Raw genomic sequence first — 20,324 nt, forward strand, 5'->3', positions numbered from 1 at the left:
GCTCGAGTGGATAAAGCAGCCAGTCTGGAGACTCTGGACTTGGTAGAAACGAGGTCGTGGAGAGAATGAGGCTTATAATCTTGGTCTAGATTATTTCATGCACTAATAACACGCCACCGGAACCTGGAAAGTATGTTGACGATAGGTACTAGCTACTGCTAGGTACCAAGTCAATGAACCATACTCATTTATTGACCAGTCTGACTAGGCGAGGACAGGCGCCCCAAGAAGCACGTTTCCCTTCCACAACTCACAGCCACGTGTAAATTCCTGCACCAACAGCCATTTCTTCATGTACACGCATGGATAAACCCTGAGAACACTCTGTACGTCATGCCTACTCTCATACAACGTGCGTTTCCAGGTCCCCGCTGGATGGCTCTTGTACGATTCCAAGACTTCTTTTGAAAGTCTCTCAATCCAATAGAACGGAACAGGCCCACTGGTCTCGGTTCCACCGTCGAGATAAAAATGGAAACTATCCTTCTCAAAAAAGAACCGAAGCCGTATTTCATGCTTTATGAAGCCCTTGGTATCGCGCGGCATTTCAGATTTGTCGACCGCGTCGATGGCGTCGATGATATCATCGTAAAAGGAGCGGTTACTGCCACCCTCGGCTAGAACTCTCCGTTTGATTCGTGCTGCTTCCTCGAGCCAGTCTCGTGATATAATTAATGGCTCTCGGCCCCCCTTTGCTAACGCCATGAAGCATTTCACAAATCTGTCTATGCGTTCCGATATAGGAGCAGTAGGGCTCGCGAGCTGAAAGTTTGGGTCCGACGCCCCATGGTTCAGCGCCGTCAGGTACGACGCAATCAGGGTTCCCGGCTCAAACTTTGACCCAACCTCGTCGCCAAACGGTACCTTTGCATTGGCGAGCTCCTTTTCAAGTCCCGGCTTGAAATGCGCATGCGTTTTCCCCTCCACCGTGCTCCACGCCAACTCTCCAAACGGGAATGTAACTTGCTTGGCCTCGCGGCGATTGGGCATTTCTTCCTCCTCCTGACAAGCCCAGGGGTCAGGGTCCGGTGTCGTGGAATATGGATTTATAATGTGGCACAGTACAGACCCGTCGATTTCCATCTCCACGCCCCCGTTTTGCGTGTTGATATACCCATCTATCGACGGTCTCCAGCTTGCTACTTGCATTCCGGGATGGATTCCAAGAGCATATAGGAAGTAGCTCCAGCAGGATACCCCGGCAGGCGGTAGTTCAGGGAAGGGACCCAGACCCGGACTCGGTGATTGGTGATTGTTCGATGCCCCCCAGTATAATCGAAACTTCTCCCCCAAGCCCTTTACCTGTCCTGTTTCCTCTACTGCCTTCGTGGGATAATCAACTTTCCCATCCGAAAATACCAAATGCTCTTCAAACTCAAGAAGTCGCAGCACCGGGATACGGCTCTGTCCATTGTCATCGAGGGCCTCGCCCCGCCATGCTCCAAGGCTCTCTTCAGCTTCTTTGTCTTATTGATATTGTTATACAAGAGCGAGATGGCTCCCGGACCAGCGTCACGACTGTGTCCGCAAGGCTGATTGTTTGTAAGATATCGCTTTCGACTTTGGATACATCGGAGCCTGAGAGCTGGGCCATGGCTTGCTAGCTGCTCTGGCTAAAAGCACAAAACAGGAGACCTTGACCCTGGAGTTCGGAATATCTTTTTTTTCACCCTTTTTTGGGTTATTTAATTTTCTGTCTTCAGGCAACTAGGAGGAACTTCAGTAAGGTGGTTCGGTTCAATCGTTCCAGGGCTGTGTTGTGGAAGCCTTCCAAATAGTGCGTGGGTTGAATCCCCTCCCCCCCTCATTTTAGATTGGTTCACTAAGTTATGCATCAATTTTTACCCTACTAGTCAACAAGTTAGACTTCTCGGGGCCGACCCTGACGTGGAGGGTAGGTTGAACTGGGCTCGGATTCAGGCAGTATGTAGTAGGTACCTACTTAAGCTGAGTGTTTACCAAGTATCGGCTACCATCTAATATTTAAACTCAATGTTTCATTCACGCTGGGTATTATCTAAACGAAACCAAGCAATATAACTAAAAAGTAATCACGGTGAATCAAAGTGGGTTTGTCCTTTGCTCGCGTACTCAAGAATCAAGAAAGGTAACCATAATCAAACAGTAAAGAAAAAGTCATGCTGTGCACAGCGATAGGACCCCGTCTAAAGACGAGAGAATGTGTAGGTAGGTTTCTTGCATATGAGACGCTTTTTCGAAGAACGTTTCGCATGAGAGAAAAGGCTGCAATGCGCGCCAATGTAGCAGTACCTATACTTATAAGCACGTGCAGCGTAATATGTACTGTGCTGTACGGTAACATTCAATAATCCAAAAGAGAACCAAGAATCCTGACCCAAACAGGCAAACGTTGTCAAAACGAGACCAATGCACCGATGCGCCTGCAATGTACGCCTGCAATACGATCAAAATCAAGAAAGTCAGACTCAAACCGAAGAGATCAACAGACGATGAATGCTGTACGAAGCTTCGACTTGTATGATAGCATCATTAGTAAGTCTCGCCGAGATCTTCCAGTTTCAAAGGAGCCTCTTCGCTGGATTTCGGTGTATGTTTCTGTACATCAATCTTGGAGGTCACTCGTCGTGGCGTAGGTAAAGCTGTCGTCTTTTGTCCGATGCTGCCACTAGGTCGCTTTTTCAAACTCCCAGGTGCAGGAATTGACGAACGGAAAGACCCTTGCTCAAGTGTACCTCGACGTGGGGTGGGCGTTGTAATATCAACGTCCTCTTCGATAAAAGTCATACCCTTGGCAGGTCCGTGATGAGAGTATGAGCTCATCGAAGACCGTGGACGACGACTCTCCGTTGTTGGATTGGTCGAATAGTGGCCGAGTGGTGTTCGAGCTCTGTTTACACTTTGTCTGCTGTCTGGTCGCGATGGCGCGACAGAAGTAGTGTAATTTCCCGGTCCAATTGAGCTACGGCTTGAAAAGCTGGTTCGACTGCTTGGTCGACTATCATTTGAACGTCCATATGACTGGCGACTTTGTGGAAGGAATGACGAGGGGTAACCGCTTGTTTCTCCATCTCGCACAGATGAACTTGCACTGCCTGTACTTGTTCGCTTTCGAGAACTTTTGCGGAGTGTGATTGATGACGGTATCGAACTCTGGCCAGCAGCGGATGGTGTTCGAGGCGACATACCGGTAGGTGTCTCCACTGGGGCAGGTAATCGAGAACGAGCAGAGTGCACTCGCTCCTCGAGTTTCTGCATCTTTCCAATCAAGCCGCGAATTTGGTACAATGAACCCGAGCGAGGAATACCGGATGAGCTGAGCCTTGAAGTACTCTGACGGAATGACATGGATGGAGTAGAGTAACCATTAGCTTGTGGAATAGATGGCGTGCGAGTGTGTCTAGCATAAGCTGAGCGAGGAGCTGCCTTTCCAAGTGAGACTCGTGTGCCGGTGAAGCCACCTTCGGCTCCTTGTTTGCGTACACTGATCGAAGACTCCGAAGCGGTTGGCGAAGGAGGTGTGATGGCATCGGACGTTGCGGACGACACGGACTTTGCGGGAGGAGTAGTCATGGTTGGAGACGATGCGGTGGTTACAGGTGAGTGTTGACCAGGTTCGATATCTTGAATGCCAATTGCAGCAGACGAATCAAACAAGGTGGGCTTGCGTCGGCGGTTCAGTTCGTTCTCGGCTTTGCGCAATTTGTCGTTGATGATGTCGGCCTCGATCTTTAGATCTGAAAGTTCGTCGCGCAGACGCTGGGACTCAATGCGCAGCGATTCTCGCTCTTGTTCTCCGTTCTTGATTTCGTCGTCCAAGAGGACTGCTCGCTCGATCGCAATGTTGTATTTAGATTCCAGGTCCTCCAGGGACGAGGTTGTGTTGCGAGCCTGACGCTCAAAGTCATCGTTTGCGACTTCAATATCTCGTAGCTTCAGTTGTAGCGCTCTGTTTCCCTCCCGCAGGCTGGTGATTTCCTTCTGCAGAGTGTTTTGAACCGAGCTGGACTCAGCTTTGGCTTGCTTGTATTTGGTCTGCGAGACATATCTAGTTAGCGCATCGCCTGATAGATAGGAAAGACGGTGTTTACCTTCCATTCCTCCACTTCATATGATAGTGTTTCAACTTTGCCCTTCAGATGTCGCTCTCGCTTCTCAGATGCCTCGATGTCCTTTTCCAACTCAGCCTCCAGTTCCCGACTGGAGGCTTGAAATTCGGCAAGCTCAACCTCTAGTTGCTCGTATTGGGACTTGTAGTAGGATAGCTCCTCCGCATCGCTACTGGCTCTTGTGGCCGAAGGCGTGTTGGGATCAGCGACTGACATCGTTGTGATGCCGCGGGGGAGTGTTGCAGCCTGATCTTAATGCCAACACATGCAGAGGAACTTGTCGAATAGAGATATTGTTCTGAAATTGTAATCGCAAGACGTGTCTTCAAACCGTGGCCTGATCGTAGCGAGATAACTTGTGGTAGTGGTGGTTGGGGCTCTATTCTGGTTACCCCCCTACTATAACGGAGGAGGATTGTTGTTGCCGTTGGTGGTGGTCGTGGTGGTTGTTGTTGTTTCGAATTGTCCGAGAGTCGAAATCGGGGCAGTCAACCCGTGTGGTAGCGAAGGCGAGAGCATCAACTTACCTACTGCTCTGACTGCGGTTGCCCGACTCCGAAGTCGAGGGCGTCGAAGGGGGCTGGTGATGCTATGTGTTGTTGTGTTGATGTTGATTGAGTCTTGTTGATGCACGGGGGGATGATGCGGGAGACCTCACCGCCAAGGTTGCCGTCCCGTGATTGATTGACACTAGTCCTGATTGGGTTGTCTGGATGGGAGCCCACGTCTTTAAAAGGGTTAACTATTAGCTACTACATAGTTAATTATTGTCATAAGGTTGTTGCTGATGTGAATATAGATGACGCAAGATCGAAAGGCTCTGCTCAGTCAGATTGGGTAATGAGTTGCGAGTTGGATCGGACGGAGGTAATTCCAGACAGTCCTCCAGTCTATCGAGGCTTGATCTGAATCATAGCAAAAATGCTTTGATACCAAAGGTGAAGGTGATGCTCTTGGATGAAACGATTAATAGACCCAAGTTACACGGCATGATAGAAAGCTGGGATACAATTTCAACATTGGATTATATATTATATCTACCATCAAGACGAGACTTAGATGGAGGATAGAGCCCGATTGTCAAAGTCCACAAGGGTCACTCGGGTCAACAAAAACCTCAAAAACTAGAAGGGCCTGACGGAGTACAATTCATCTGCCAGACGGACCATTAACTTCAGTATATCTCGGGGATCGCTGAATATATTTGCCGCGTGAAGATTTAGCAGCAGCTGAGGCATCCTCAACAGCTTTAGGCTTGCCGTATGGAGTGAGTTCTTCAAACAAAGATTTCGAGCACTGGTTTATCCAGGTTTGTTAAACGAAGGACTTAAAGAACGAATGAATGAACCTTTGAGCCGCACGCCAAGCAAATGGTTTCGGATACCTTTTCCACGAGTTTTATTGGCTAGTTTGACAGGGATATTTCAGCTCTCTTCAAGTGAGGCGGGGTGGGCTGAATTCTTATAATCATTCCAATGTCGCGAACTGCATTTATCTTGGTCTTCATCATTAATTCAGATACACTTTACATCTGAGGCACACTGGTAACCAGATTAGTTTTGCTTTTCTGGCTATCAGCCATGCCTCCTCTTAAGACCTTGACATCTCGTGATCTATATACTGTTGGATGGATCTCCGCTCTTCCGCTGGAGCGGGCAGCGGCAACGGCGATGCTTGATGAGAAACATGAAAAACCACTCGATTTTAACCAGCCTCATAGCGACTCAAATTCATATACTTGGGGACGGATTGGTGACCACAACGTGGTCATTGCATCGCTTGCGGCGGGGAAATATGGCACGACGTCCGCGGCAGCAACTGCATTGCCCATGCTCGTCTCCTTTCCGCAGATAAGAATCGGCCTTCTGGTGGGAATCGGAGCTGGCATACCCAGGCCCGACAAAGGCCGCGACATTCGCCTTGGTGACGTTGCCGTCAGCCAGCCTCGTGGAAACAGTGCTGGCGTCATCCAGTACGATCTGTTTAAAGCGAAGGCTGGAAATCAGCGTGAAGGAGTAGCTTTCCTTAACAGACCACCCGAGGTTCTTCTTCATGCATTAGCGAACATACAGGCAGAGCATGAACTCGAGCCACCAAAGCTTCTTGAGTATATTGACGAAGCGATGGGCCGCTATTCCAAATTAGCCAAGCAGGGCTATGTGCACCAGGGATTTGAAAATGATCGCCTATTCAAGACCTCAGACCCTAACGAAGAAACCCAGAGGAGACCTCGTGACTCAACAGATCCCGAAATTCACTATGGTATCATTGCTTCTGGCAACACTCTTTTCAAGGATGCCGCTTACAGGGATGCAATCCTGGAGGATATTGGAGATGAATGTATCTGCTTTGAAATGGAAGCTGCGGGTCTGATGAACAATTTTCCATGTCTTGTGATCAGGGGAATATGTGATTATGCTGACTCACACAAGAATGACCGATGGCAACGATATGCTGCTATAACCGCGGCTGCATATGCAAAGGAGATTCTCGCTTTCGTCCCCTGTCAAGGGCTCCAGAGAACACAGAAGGCTATTGATATTATGGACGATAGTTAGTACCTCTCTCGAATCCCTTTATCGAAAACATATTCAATAACTATATTTAAAGTCTCAGAAAACGTTGGCGCTATTTATTCCCTTGCAACGGACACGAGGGCTATGGTCGAAAATATAGGCCTAGACAACCGATCTCTGAGGATAGAAAAGTGGCTATGTCCTCCCGATCCTTCAATCAACCTGAACGAAGCGCAGAAGAAGCGTCAAATTGGAACAGGTTCCTGGTTTCTCGACGGCGAACCATTCAAGAAATGGAAGACTGGGCAATGTCAACACCTGTGGTTACATGGGATTCCAGGCTGTGGAAAGACAGTTCTTTGTGCAGCAATCATTGAGGATCTCAACCAGCAAACTGATTTATCTCATATTGTTCTTGACTTCTTCTTTAACTTTACTGATGCTGATAAACAGTCACTCGATAAACTTGTCCGCTCGCTTGTTGCACAGCTGTATTCAAAATGTGACAAGTCTCGAGAAGAGCTTGAAAGACTCTTTTCCTCCTGCGAGAATGGGCACAAACAGCCCACATTTGAATCCCTCTCCACTACTTTCATGCAAATGGCAAAATATGCCGGAAAGATTCAAATTGTTTTAGACGCTCTAGACGAGTGCCTTACAAGGAGAGATTTACTCTCTTGGTTGAAAAGCCTCGCATGCTCGGGGTATACAGGACTCCATCTCCTTTCCACTAGTCGGAAAGAAGAGGATATCGAATCAGAACTGAAGCAGTGGCTGCATCAAGGGAATATTGTTTCCATTCAGCAAGCTGGTGTGAACCATGATATCCGCCTGTATGTCCACAGGCGACTTCGAAATGAGCGTGGCTTTGAGAGGTGGCGTTCTGAACCATCGGTGTATGATGAAATCGAGACTCAACTTATGGAAAAATCTGATGGAATGTAAATGAAGTTCCTATATCCAGAGCTTCCCTAGGGTTGACTTGCACTGACAATGTGAACAGGTTCAGGTGGGCTGCATGCCAGCTCGATATTCTACAAGATTGCCTAGATCTCCGAATGCTTAGGAAATCGCTCAATTCTCTACCTAAGACGTTGGAGGAGACATACGCTCGAATCCTAGCAAGCATTGACAGAAGCTATCGCCACTATGCAATAAGGGTACTGCAATTCCTCACTTATTCGAATCGACCTTTGACCATCCAAGAAGCTATTGATAGTATAGTAGTCGAGCCTGACGGAAATCCCACTTTCAACGCCAAGCTTAGGATGCCAGAAACGCGAGAAATTATAAGACTTTGTTCCAGTCTAGTCTCTCTTGTGACACGATATGATAACCTGAGGGGAGAGCCAATAATGGAGCTTCAATTAGCGCATTTTTCGGTTGAGCAATACCTGAAATCCGGACAGATTAAAGAAACTTTCCCAGAGGAATTGACCAAAGTTGGTGAGATGTTTCAAAACGGGTTGAATGAAATCACTGCAAAAGGATTAATTACAAGAGTTTGCCTGGCATACTTGTCGCAAATGGACGAACTGTGTCCAATCGATAAAATCGACGAAGAATTCCCGCTCGCGGAATACTGCGCAAACTATTGGATGGACCATGCAAGGCCTGTGGAAACCGAAAAGATTGTTCAAGAAAGCGTTTTGAGCTTCTTTCTTGAGTGTAGAGGGGGGTATGTAGTCTGGGAATGGCTTTTCGAGCGAGGAATATCTGGATGGACGCACAAAAGACTACCTGAACCGATACAAACTCCAGTATACTATGCATCGCTCGCTGGTCTCCGACATACGGTAGAGATACTATTGAATAAAGGTGTCGATGTCAACGCTCAAGGAGGATTTTATAGTAATGCTCTCCAGGCTGCTTCTCAAAACGGATATCTCGAGATTGTGCAACTACTACTTGAGAAAGGGGCAGATATCAATGCTCCGGGAGATAATGGTAATGCTCTCCAGGCTGCTTCTCACAATGGACATCTCGAGATTGTGCAACTACTACTCGAGAAAGGAGTGGATATCAATGCTCAGGGAGATGATGGCGATGCTCTCCAGGCTGCTTCTCAAAATGGATATCTCGAGATTGTGCAATTACTAATCGAGAAAGGGGCAGATATCAATGCTCAGGGAGGATATTATGAAAATGCTCTCCACGCTGCTTCTCGAAATGGATATCTCAATATTGTACAACTACTACTTGAGAAAGGGGCAGATATCAAGGCTCAGGGAGATAATAGTCTCCAGGTTGCTTCTCAAAATGGACATCTTAAGATTGTGCAACTACTACTTGAGAAAGGGGCAGATATCAATGCTCAGGGAGGATTTTATAATAATGCTCTCCAGGCTGCTTCTCAAAACGGACATCTCAATATTGTACAACTACTACTTGAGAAAGGAGCAGATATCAATGCTCAGGGAGGATGTTATGATAATGCTCTCCAGGCTGCTTCAGAAGGCGGACATCTCGAGATTGTGCAACTACTACTTGAGAAAGGGGCAGATATCAAGGCTCAGGAAGATAATAGTCTCCAGGTTGCTTCTGAAAATGGACATCTTGAGATTGTGCAACTACTACTTGAGAAAGGGGTAGATATTAATGCTCAGGGAGGATTTTATAATAATACTCTCCAGGCTGCTTCTCAAAACGGACATCTCGAGATTGTGCAATTGCTACTCGAGAAAGGGTCAGACATCAATGCTCAGGGAGGATATTATGATAATGCTCTCCACGCTGCTTCTCACAATGGATATCTTGAGATTGTGCAATTACTACTCGAGAAAGGGGCAGATGTCAATGCTCAGGGAGATGATGGCGATGCTCTCCACGCTGCTTCTCAAAACGGACATCTCGAGATTGTGCAATTGCTACTCGAGAAAGGGGCAGATATTAATTCTCAGGGAGATGATGGCGATGCTCTCCAGGCTGCTTCTCAAAACGGACATCTCAAGATTGTACAACTACTACTTGAGAAAGGGGCAGATGGCGATGCTCTCCAGGCTGCTTCAAAAGTCAGACATCTCAAGATTGTGCAACTACTACTTGAGAAAGGGGCAGATATCAATGCTCAGGAAGATAATAGTCTCCAGGATGCTTCTCAAAACGGATATCTCGAGATTGTGCAATTACTAATCGAGAAAGGGGTGGATATCAATGCTCAGGGAGATAATAGTCTCCAGGCTGCTTCTACAAAGGGATATCTCGAGATTGTGCAATTGCTACTTGAGAAAGGGGCAGATGGCGATGCTCTCCAGGCTGCTTCAAAAGTCAGACATCTCAAGATTGTGCAACTACTACTTGAGAAAGGGGCAGATATCAATGCTCAGGAAGATAATAGTCTCCAGGATGCTTCTCAAAACGGATATCTCGAGATTGTGCAATTACTAATCGAGAAAGGGGTGGATATCAATGCTCAGGGAGATAATAGTCTCCAGGCTGCTTCTACAAAGGGATATCTCGAGATTGTGCAATTGCTACTCGAGAAAGGGGTAGATATTAATGCTCAGGGAGATAGTAGTCTCCAGGCTGCTTCTTATCGTGGACATCTCGACATTGTGCAACTGCTACTCGAGAAAGGGGCAGACATCAATGCTCAGGGAAATCATAGTCTCCAAGCTGCTTCTCAAAATGGACATCTTGAGATTGTGCAATTACTACTTGAGAAAGGGGCAGATATCAATGCTCAGGGAGGATTTTATGGCAATGCTCTCTACACTGCTTCTTATATTGGACATTTGAAGATTGTGCAACTACTACTTGAGAAAGGGGCAGATATTAATGCTCAGGGAGACAATGGCAATGTTCTCCAGGCAGCTTCAAAAGGCGGACATCTCGAGATTGTGCAACTACTACTTGAGAAAGGGGTAGATATTAATGCTCAGGGAGGATATTATAATAATGCTCTCCAGGCTGCTTCTCAAAACGGATATCTCGAGATTGTGCAGTTACTACTTGAGAAAGGGGCAGATATCAATGCTGAGGGAGATGGTAGTCTCCAGGCTGCTTCTGAAAACGGACATCTTGACATTGTTCAATTACTAATCGAGAAAGGGGCAGATATCAATGCTCAGGGAGGATATTATAATAATGCTATCCAGGGTGCATCTCATAGTGGACATCTTGAGATTGTGCAACTGTTACTCGAGAAAGGGGCAGATATTAATGCTCAGGAAGGATATTATAGTAATTCTCTCCAGGCTGCTTTAGAAGGCGGACATCTCAAGATTATAAAACTACTACTCGAGAAAGGGGCAGATATCAATGCTCTGGGAGATAGTAGTAGTGCTCTCCAGGTTGCTTCTGACAAGGGATATCTCGAGATTGTGCAATTACTAATCGAGAAAGGGGCAGATATCAATGCTCAGGGAGGATATTATGATATTGCTCTCCAGGCTGCTTCTTATAATGGACATCTTGAGATTGTGCAACTACTACTCGAGAAAGGGGCAGACATCAATGCTCTGGGAGATAATAGTGTCCAGGCTGCTTTGCAAAACGGACATCTCGAGATTGTACAATTACTAATCGAGAAAGGGGCAGACATCAATGCTCTGGGAGATAATAGTGTCCAGGCTGCTTTGCAAAACGGACATCTCGAGATTGTACAATTACTAATCGAGAAAGGGGCAGATATCAATGCTCAGGGAGGATATTATAATAATGCTCTCCAGACTGCTTTAGCGGGCGGGCATCTCAAGATTGTGCAACTACTACTTGAGAAAGGGGCAGACATCAATGCTCAGGGAGGATATTACAATAATGCTCTCCAGGCTGCTTCACAAGGCGGACATCTCGAGATTGTGCAACTACTACTTGAGAAAGGGGCAGACATCAATACTCAGGGAGGATATTTTAATAATGCTCTCCAGGCTGCTTCACAAGGCGGACATCTCGAGGTTGTGCAATTACTAATCGAGAAAGGGGCAGATATCAATGCTCGGGGAGATAATGGTAATGCTCTCCAGGCTGCTTCAAAAGCCGGACATCTCGAGATTGTGCAACTACTACTTGAGAAAGGGGTAGACTCGGAGGAAAAGATCATCAATCCCAAGCGTACGGAAGAGAAGATGAGTCAATAGATCCGAAGGCAATGAATGACCCGCCAATGTTTTGAAGAAACCTCACCCTGATGCTCGATCTCAACCAGGCTTGATTATGAATATATAGGAATGTGCGGGAGGAAGAGAACAGAAGACATGCTACTTAGCTAGTTATGTTAGTTAATTAATTGTCAGTTATTGTACTGTCATAGTTAACTATGTTATAGTAGATAATTATCATACCAACGGTTGGTTGTCCGTTAAATCTTGCCGGCCCGATAAGCCTATCCCCAAACAGGCTAGCGCGGGTGCCCTCACATGCTTAATCCTTCTGTCTGTGCAAACAGAGAGCTCCGCCGTGAGTCGTGACCGTAAGGCCCATACTCGCTACTCACTCGATGCCAACGCGCATTGTCTGCGCTTTTGACCTAGTGTTTGACGATCAATCCACGTTTCTATAAGCTTATAGGGTAAGTAACTACTCCTTTTGTTGAATATGTATCCTCCTATTTGCCGCGCATTCGCCATGACCTCAGATGACGCTGGACCTCACTCGTCATCCGTGACTGGTCCACTGCTACATCCACGCACGGGCTTTTATCACCTCTCGCATCAAGCTATTATTACCATTGCTGCCACGCACTTCTCAAGTTCAACTTCAACCCGTTATGTACTTTGCTTCTATAGAGCTACGAAATGAGATGCCGACCTCCGTGAAAACGCTCCCGTGGGGAGTTAGTGCTGACATGATGTTGAACCGCTATAGATTCTCCGGACAAGTCAGCCTGCAATGGCTACTGATACATCAGATCTGAACTTGGATGCCCCAAGTGACCTTCAGGACATTCCAGATGGGGATATGCAACTGCTTCCCCCCCCTGAAGCAACTTATCCAGACAAGTGAGACCCGACTGACTTGATTGCATCGCATGAATTGAGCTGATTGTCCCAAGAGCAACCCTTCTAGCAGCGGTGCATGCTCACGGCAAAGCTCACGGTTACAGAGTCGTTGTCAAGTCCTCCAGTACTCCAAATGACAAAAAGCCAGGCCGGACATCAAAGGTCTGGCTCCGTTGTGACCGTGGCGGCCAGTATCGCCCGCGCAATGGACTCACAGAAGAAACGCGGAAGCGAAGACGCACATCGCGGTTGACGGATTGTCCATTCTCGCTTCTTGCGGCTGGTACGCCGGGTTTTTGGACGTTAACCGTAACTGACCCAACGCACAATCATGGCCCGGTGATTGAGCGGCCGCGACCAGTTATACAGAAATTTAAGAAAGGGCAAATCGCGGCTCAGCCTTATGATTGGCCTCATGATGCTTCTTTTACGCCTTTTACGACTGCGCTTGTCATTATTGATATGCAAAAGGATTGTGCGTAAGCTCGCTTGATATTGTCATATAGAGAGCATGCTGACGGTGGTTTAGTTTGTGCACCTGGAGGATATATAGAGTATCAGGGATATGACATTTCTGCCTCACGAGCAATAATCCCTAGGCTACAAAGCCTGCTGCAAAGTTTCCGAGCTGCTGGGTTCCCGATATACCATACACGAGAAGGCCATCGACCAGATCTGTCCACCCTCTCAAGTCGAGAAAACCATCGATCTCGCAACAATCCTTCTTCCCTGGGTATCGGCTCTCAAGGACCATTAGGCCGGCTCTTAATCCGTGGAGAAGTGGGACACGATACAATCGACGAACTCTACCCACTCCCCGATGAACCAGTTATCGACAAACCCGGTCGTGGCGCATTCGCTCATACAGATTTTGAGTTATTGCTACGCAACAAAGGCGTCAAGAATCTTCTTCTCACAGGTGTAACGACAGATGTCTGCGTATCTACAACGATGCGCGAAGCAAATGATCGAGGCTTTGATTGTGTCATTGTAGAGGATGCGTGCGCCGCTACTGAACCATCATTGCATACCAGCACATTGGAGTCCATCAAAATGGAAGGTGGGATTTTTGGAGCTGTGACCTCTTCGGAGGATGTGATGCAAGCTCTGGATACGTTCAAGAGCGTCACTGTGAAGAAACTGGCGCCTCAGATGGCGGCTCAGATGACGACTTAGGTAGAGGTCTTGAATTCATGAGGCGTTTGAAGCAAGCGGGATACTGTTTGATGTTTTTTTTATACGATCTATATTATTCAACGACGGCTACTTAAGATGCATGACACCAAAAGTATGTTTACCATAGCATATCAATCAAGACGTTATGAGCAAATCGATTATGATAATGGGGTATCACATTGATATCACTAAAAAGAAATATCTACACACGCACACATAACAAAACCCAAAACGCCATGCTTTCTTTTTGAACGTATCAAGAAAAAAGAACCAAATTATAACCACTTCCTCCCCGCCGCCGTAACCTTCCCCCTAAAAACCGGGCTTGTAATCTGCATCCCCTGCCTATAAAACGGACTCATAACGGTCTTGACCCAATTCTCATAAACCTCCGTCATGAACTGCCGAATTGCTTCCTCTGTTTGTGGCGATGTTGGGTTTGCGGCGATGGAGCTGGAGGTTGCGCGAGAGGTGGCTGTTGCGCCTAAGGTGCTGGCTAGGGAGGATGTGGATGATGCTATTCCCGCACCGGCACCGCCGGCTGACGAGGAAGGGAGTTGCGGAGGCTGGTGCAGGAGGATGAATCGTGTGCCGGAGGGGGTGAGGAAGGCGGATATATATGATGTGGTTGGGGGGTAGGTGTCGATGTGTTTGAGGTAACTAACAAACATTAGCTTATCGAAGTTGACTCTGGGGTGAAAGGTGAAGGAGGCTTACAGAGCTCCATTCGTCCATTGCGTCTCCTCGACAATATCCAGACTAGCATTCACAATGAATTGATTCATGTATTGCGCGGAATCGGGGGTTCGGAAGCGTGCAATTCCATCGCCGCCTGCTTTGGAGGTGCCGAATGTTAGGCTGAAGAGAGGTACGTCTGTGGCAGAGAGGATTGTGAAGTAGTATGACATTTTGCTCCTATGTTTCGAGTATTAACTGTCAAATTGAGGTATCGAGTTGGAAAAGTCGTAAGATGTTCGGTTCTTGGTTGGCGGTTTAAGCTTCACGCCGCGTGGAATTAGTTACTTGTATTGTGCCTATCAGCACGTGACTTATCGAAGTGGAGATAAGATAAGCATTAGTGTCCACTGTCCACGGGCTTTTGGCGCAAGTCTTACATAGCTTCAACCTCGAGCTGGATTATGACAAGCACCTTAAGTCACTGAACAAGTGGCATAACACTGACTTTGAGAAGCCAGGATTTATTCGCTATTCAACTTTTATAAGGTCGTGGATACAATGCCCCCCAAAATATCCCTCGGCATCAACCTCTCCAAGCCTAACAAACCAACCAAACCATCGCCATTCGGAATTCAAAACAAACCACTAGCAGCAGGTCAAAAGCGCAAGAAGACGGTTTTCGGGGACTCGGATTCTGAAAGCGAGAGAGTCGAACCACAAGCGAATAATAACAAGAATGGCGCAATTGAGATAACGACATTGGGAGGATTGGGTGACGAAGAGGAGAATACCAAACATGGGGAATTTACGCCCCGAAAAGCGGCGCGAATGACTCCTCAACTGGGAGGCGCAAAGCCACCTTTGAAGGCGAAGTCGGTAAAAAGCAGTATATTCGACGATGAGAATGACGAAGGACAACAACAACAACCACCCCCAGAAGGAGGAAAAACCTACGGCCTCCAAAAACCCGCCGCAGGCGGACCCGGACCAGAACCCGAATACAAAAACCTCGCAGCCCTACACACAAGTCGAAAACATGCACAACAGGCCGAAGAAATCGATCCATCTATATACTCCTACGATGCCGTATACGACACCATAAAAGCAAAACGCGAAAGTAAGAAGAAGCCTACCAACGAAGAGGAAGAAGGGTCAAGCAAGTACATGGAAGCATTAATGCGAACCGCTGAAATACGGAAACGAGATCAAATGCGTGCGAGAGATAGACTGTTAGCTAAAGAGCGGGAGGCGGAAGGGGATGAGTTTGCAGATAAAGAGAAATTTGTGACAGCAGCGTATCGCGCGCAGCAGGAGGAAGTTAAACGCATGGAAGAAGAGGAGGCGAAACGGGAGAAGGAGGAGGAAGAGCGACGCAGAAGGAATGGAGATTCGGGTATGATGGGGTTTTATAAGCAAATGCTTGCGAGGGATGAGGAGTCGCATGGTGAGGTTATGAAGGCTACGGAGGAGGTAGCTAGAAAAGTGGCTGCTGGAGAAGTGGTAGAGACTGAAGAGCAGCAAGAAGCAAAGGAGAAATCGGAGGCACAGATTGCCGCCGAATTGAATGCGCGGGGTGCTAATATTATTGTCAACGATGAGGGTCAGATAGTCGATAAACGCCAATTGCTCAGCGCGGGTCTGAATGTTGCGCCTAAACCAAAGGCGAAACCATCCGATGCTTCGGCTCGCGCAGCGGCGGCAGTTCGTCCTGGTGCTCGACCCGGTGGACCAGCGTCAAGAGAAGCATTCGCTTCTCGGGAGGCTCTACGCGCTCGTCAAACCGAGATGATTGCCGCGCAACTCGAGGAGAAAGCTAGACAAGAGGAAGAAGCCGAGAAGGCGCGCCTGAAGGAACTGGCAGAGAAGAATAAGAGCCGAAAGACGGAGACGGATGTGTCGAGTGCTCGTGAGCGATACTTGGCGAGGAAGAGGGAGAGGGACGCGGCTCAGACTAAGGGATGATCATATCATCTACATGCGGAGAAATACCGTTTTAATATGAGGCAAAAAATTTATAATACACTGCCCAGTGTACCAGTATGTCTGAATAATAATAAATACAGCTCATCATCATAATAATATCATAAATAACATAACACATGTCAGCATAAACGCCTGTGTCCGTATCCGTAATATACCGTTCTGTCTTGAATCAACGCCTCTCGTAATCTATATTTTTTTTCTTGTCTTGATGTTTGCTCGATGCTGATAATCACGCAGTTAGAGCAAAGCTGATTCCTAACAATCCCATACCTGCAATCGCCGAGAAAATGCAAATATTCGGATTATGCGTCAAACTTAGACCTTCGCTGAACAAATGAAAGCCTACATAGGTCATAATACCCGCCGTGGCGGCGAACATGCCTCCGTATACACCCCAGGAAGTTCCGTCAGTGATGGCTTTCCCTCGATTACTGGACCAGATCCAGAGGGCTGCGAGGCCAGCGCCGGCCGGTTGGCTAATTCCCCCTAGAAGACTAGCTATGAAAATAGCTTTTACTCTTGATCTGATGGCTAAGAAGAGGGGCAGAGCAAGGGCAAAACCGTCGGTGATGTTGTGGATGAAAAGCGCAATGAAGACGGTCATTCCTAGTGTTGGGCTAGCGTGGTTGGTAGCGTAGGTGATAAATCCCTCAGGAAGCTTGTGTAGAGCAATCGCGAGTGAAGTCTGCAGACCGATCGAAAGGAAAACATTCTGAGGAACGTGATGATGATGTGGTGAAGAATGGCTCTCATGGTCCTCAAATGGTTTGCCTGCTGATTCATCCTGACTTCCAGTGGCCGTCTGTTGTTCGTCTCCCTGTTGAGATGATTGTTGGGATGAGCTAGGACGCTGGACGTCTTGCGAAAAATAGTCGGTTCCCTGCGGCTCACTAACGGGTCGATTGTTGTCAGTCTCGTCTTGAGATATAAGTGGTACGTGTCGAACAGTCAGAGGCGTATCGGGTTCATCTGCACAAATTCTTGGTTCTGGCTCACTAACTGTTGGAGATACCGGTCGTGTATGGTTTCCCGAGCCTGTTCTATCCATCCAAAGAAATAATTTGCGAGGACCTAGCACTTTGCGACAATCTATTCCACATGTTTGAGAAAAGCCATAGCATGGTCCATTCTCGTCGCAAACTTCCTTTGTGAGCCTGAGGAACTGCGTGACCCGACGGCCGAAGGTTCTCCCGACTGAATCGTGATAAAATGTCCGAAATGGTATGCCACCAGTACTTTTTGTAGTAAGAGTTTGAACCGGCCGCCTGTTGTGGTTGTGGAGGAGAGATGTCTGCTCGTTGGCCTCCGTGGTCTGACCATTCGTCTCACCCGGGTCTTTGGGAAGGTCATGGTAGTGACTACTATGTCCGTCCCCATGCTCATGCTGATGATGTCGGTGGCGTTCTTCCTCGTCGCCCTGCTCTAGATCACGGTCGTGCGATTCGTGAGTGTGTGTACAGTCAACTACATGCGAGGGTATGTAACGATGGGCGATGTGAGTGAATATGCTGATACCCACAACGCCGGCCAGAAAGAGTCCGATCAAGGTGAAGGCGGCGACGAAATCCGACAGTCCCGACCGAGAGAGATATTTCTTCGCGGTAGGTAGCATACTATATAACGACGAAAAGACCTGGAATTCTTAGTGGCCCGCACAGCTGAATCGTTGATACCGCCCATGGTTGCAAACCTACCATGACTCCAGCACTCAGGCCCATGGATGAAGAAAGAAAGGTAGTGTTGGTAGTAATATCGAAGTTTCGTATTCGAAAACATGATCGCAATATAATATCCACGCAGATGATGCTGGCGCCGATAACACAGGCTATTGAATGTGTCAGTATGTCCTGCTTATCAGTGGAGATGAGCATATTCAATGGAGGGAACGCACCAATACCGGCGACACCACTCATCACCCATCCTCGGTTGTCATTTGTATCGGGCCCCATATTGGCCGATGATGGAGCGTGGAGAGGCGAGAAAGTGGAAGATGAAGCCCTCGGAGGAGTAGCGGCGTGAAGGAGATCCGATAACTTTTAGTACGGCGAATGATGTAAGAGGGCTCAGCCGTCCTGCTCTTTCCAGTTTCCACAAAGACCACGCCACTGGGAGGCCTACTCCATGTCTTCTTTCTCGGAATTAATTACTTCAGGTGATGCTGAGGAAGCTACGCTATATAAACATTTCGGTGGTTATTCAGGTCTTTCGTTTCTGTGAGGGATACTCCGTCATCTGCCCCGCGGTCTATGATCAACACCTACCGGTACTAGTTAGTGGTCGAGCCAGCATTCCCCAAGGTACTCCCGTCCAGTACGCATTTGGATGACAAGATCGACCACTTCTTTGTCTAATGGCGGTGTACAGAGAGTATTGACGGGGCAGGCACAATGAATGCCATGGGAGTATACTCGATACAGAGTATTTGGATCCTCTCCCGAAAGAATACTATAGATCCGAGATGAGACGTTCTTTGTGGGATACAAGATGGAATGATTCCGACAGGTGCGAAATAAGCGGGCGGTGATTGGCTGGAAGAGATGGGAGCGCGCTTTCCCTTTTTCACGCGGTTTGGCCATCTGACTTAGCTTAAAGCACCACAACACAACGTTCCAACATCGACAACATCCTGTTGCACGATTGGCAAGGCTGTCCCCGGGTCATCTGCCAGGTCAGCTCTAGGGAGACCCTATTTATTTCGACTATCCCCGCCTGAAGGTACTCAACTTTTCTTTTCAGCGGCTAAACTGTCAGCGGACTTTTTTTCCCTTCCGGCAATCACACAACATCGGCCATGTCCAAGACAACCTTTGCCATCTTTGCTGCTGCCGGCGCAGCTACCGGAGCAGGTGTCACAGCTCTTCTCTATTCATCAAAATCCCGTGAACCGAAATCTCCTCCCGCAACTGCCCTGGCAGTTCCAGCTACCACCTCCACGTCAACCGCTGTTCCACCCATCCATCCTCCCACGCCTTCCCTAGCCGCAAAGGCTTCCGCTGCAGCCCCGGTCGACCCTTCAGGCTTACTGCAATATGGCTTCCCAGGCCCCGTCAACGACCCTCTCAACACACTCCCTTTGGCCGGTGCCTATGACCGACGGATGCGAAACCCGTCCTGGGTAGCCGAACACATCACCCCTTACTCTTTGTCGTTAAAGAACGCAGACCGCAAACACAGTGCCTTTGTTGAAGATACCACAATCCCTGCCATGTTCCGCGGTAAATTGTCCGACTACTTCCGCTCGGGCTACGATCGCGGTCATCAAGTACCCGCCGCAGACGCCAAATGGAGTCAAGACGCAATGGATGCCACATTTGCGCTGAGCAACATGTGCCCTCAGGTTGGTGAGGGATTCAACCGTGACTACTGGGCACATTTCGAGGATTTCTGCCGTAATCTCACCAAGACTTACCCATCCGTTCGCATTGTGACGGGACCATTGTACTTGCCCCGAAAGGAAGCCGATGGCAAGTACAGAGTCACCTATGAAGTGATTGGTGAACCACCCTCCATTGCCGTTCCCACACATTTCTACAAGGTTGTCTTTGCGGAATACGGCACAAACCCCACGGACAAGGTCGCTCTAGGAGCTTTCGTGCTTCCCAATGCTCGGATCTCGAACAGTACGCCCCTGACGGACTTTGAAGTTCCCATTGAGGCTGTTGAGCGTGCTAGTGGGTTGGAATTTGCTACGAAGCTGGATGCTTCTCGTCGGCGGCGGTTGTGTCAGGAAGTGCGCTGTGATATTGTTGTGAGAGAGTTTAATAACTCGCAGAAATCACTGCCAGCACCTAGACGATGATCATCGTTCGAATGTTGTTCTAGATTTCTTGACAGACGTTTCACTGTATCATTGTTGACTCTATATTGTATGTATTATGCACTTCAAGGCGTTCAGTAGAGCCTTTGTACATGATGAACTATTGTGATTACTACCGGGCCCCCAT

General features: G+C 47.9%; 7 protein-coding genes across 7 annotated transcripts; 3 read left to right on the forward strand and 4 right to left on the reverse strand.

Moving 5' to 3' along the window:
* Nucleotides 1-204: 204 nt before the first annotated feature.
* Nucleotides 205-1,149, reverse strand: EYB26_005753 (uncharacterized protein; the record flags this gene model as incomplete). The annotated part of the gene is made up of 1 exon (XM_054265036.1): nt 205-1,149. The coding sequence occupies one exon, from the start codon at nt 1,147-1,149 to the stop codon at nt 205-207; it is 945 nt and encodes a 314-aa protein (XP_054121011.1).
* Nucleotides 1,150-2,511: 1,362 nt separating this feature from the next.
* EYB26_005754 (uncharacterized protein) lies at nt 2,512-4,304 on the reverse strand (the record flags this gene model as incomplete). The annotated part of the gene is made up of 2 exons (XM_054265037.1): nt 2,512-4,014; nt 4,071-4,304. The coding sequence occupies 2 exons, from the start codon at nt 4,302-4,304 to the stop codon at nt 2,512-2,514; spliced, it is 1,737 nt and encodes a 578-aa protein (XP_054121012.1).
* A 1,364-nt stretch (nt 4,305-5,668) lies between these two features.
* EYB26_005755 (uncharacterized protein) lies at nt 5,669-13,719 on the forward strand (the record flags this gene model as incomplete). Its single annotated transcript, XM_054265038.1, has 7 exons — nt 5,669-6,641; nt 6,699-7,545; nt 7,608-11,656; nt 12,106-12,113; nt 12,410-12,543; nt 12,597-13,018; nt 13,073-13,719. 7 exons carry the CDS (start codon nt 5,669-5,671, stop codon nt 13,717-13,719), a joined length of 7,080 nt encoding a protein of 2,359 aa, XP_054121013.1.
* A 275-nt stretch (nt 13,720-13,994) lies between these two features.
* Nucleotides 13,995-14,627, reverse strand: EYB26_005756 (uncharacterized protein; the record flags this gene model as incomplete). Its single annotated transcript, XM_054265039.1, has 2 exons — nt 13,995-14,379; nt 14,437-14,627. The coding sequence occupies 2 exons, from the start codon at nt 14,625-14,627 to the stop codon at nt 13,995-13,997; spliced, it is 576 nt and encodes a 191-aa protein (XP_054121014.1).
* A 328-nt stretch (nt 14,628-14,955) lies between these two features.
* Nucleotides 14,956-16,359, forward strand: EYB26_005757 (uncharacterized protein; the record flags this gene model as incomplete). The annotated part of the gene is made up of 1 exon (XM_054265040.1): nt 14,956-16,359. One exon carries the CDS (start codon nt 14,956-14,958, stop codon nt 16,357-16,359), a length of 1,404 nt encoding a protein of 467 aa, XP_054121015.1.
* Nucleotides 16,360-16,609: 250 nt separating this feature from the next.
* Nucleotides 16,610-18,329, reverse strand: EYB26_005758 (uncharacterized protein; the record flags this gene model as incomplete). The annotated part of the gene is made up of 3 exons (XM_054265041.1): nt 16,610-18,013; nt 18,075-18,205; nt 18,272-18,329. 3 exons carry the CDS (start codon nt 18,327-18,329, stop codon nt 16,610-16,612), a joined length of 1,593 nt encoding a protein of 530 aa, XP_054121016.1.
* Nucleotides 18,330-19,171: 842 nt separating this feature from the next.
* On the forward strand, nt 19,172-20,179 carry EYB26_005759 (uncharacterized protein; the record flags this gene model as incomplete). Its single annotated transcript, XM_054265042.1, has 1 exon — nt 19,172-20,179. The coding sequence occupies one exon, from the start codon at nt 19,172-19,174 to the stop codon at nt 20,177-20,179; it is 1,008 nt and encodes a 335-aa protein (XP_054121017.1).
* Between the last annotated feature and the right edge of the window lie 145 nt (nt 20,180-20,324).

This window comes from Talaromyces marneffei, chromosome 4 (genome assembly GCF_009556855.1).
Source record: "Talaromyces marneffei chromosome 4, complete sequence".
In the NCBI taxonomy this organism is placed as follows: domain Eukaryota; kingdom Fungi; phylum Ascomycota; class Eurotiomycetes; order Eurotiales; family Trichocomaceae; genus Talaromyces; species Talaromyces marneffei.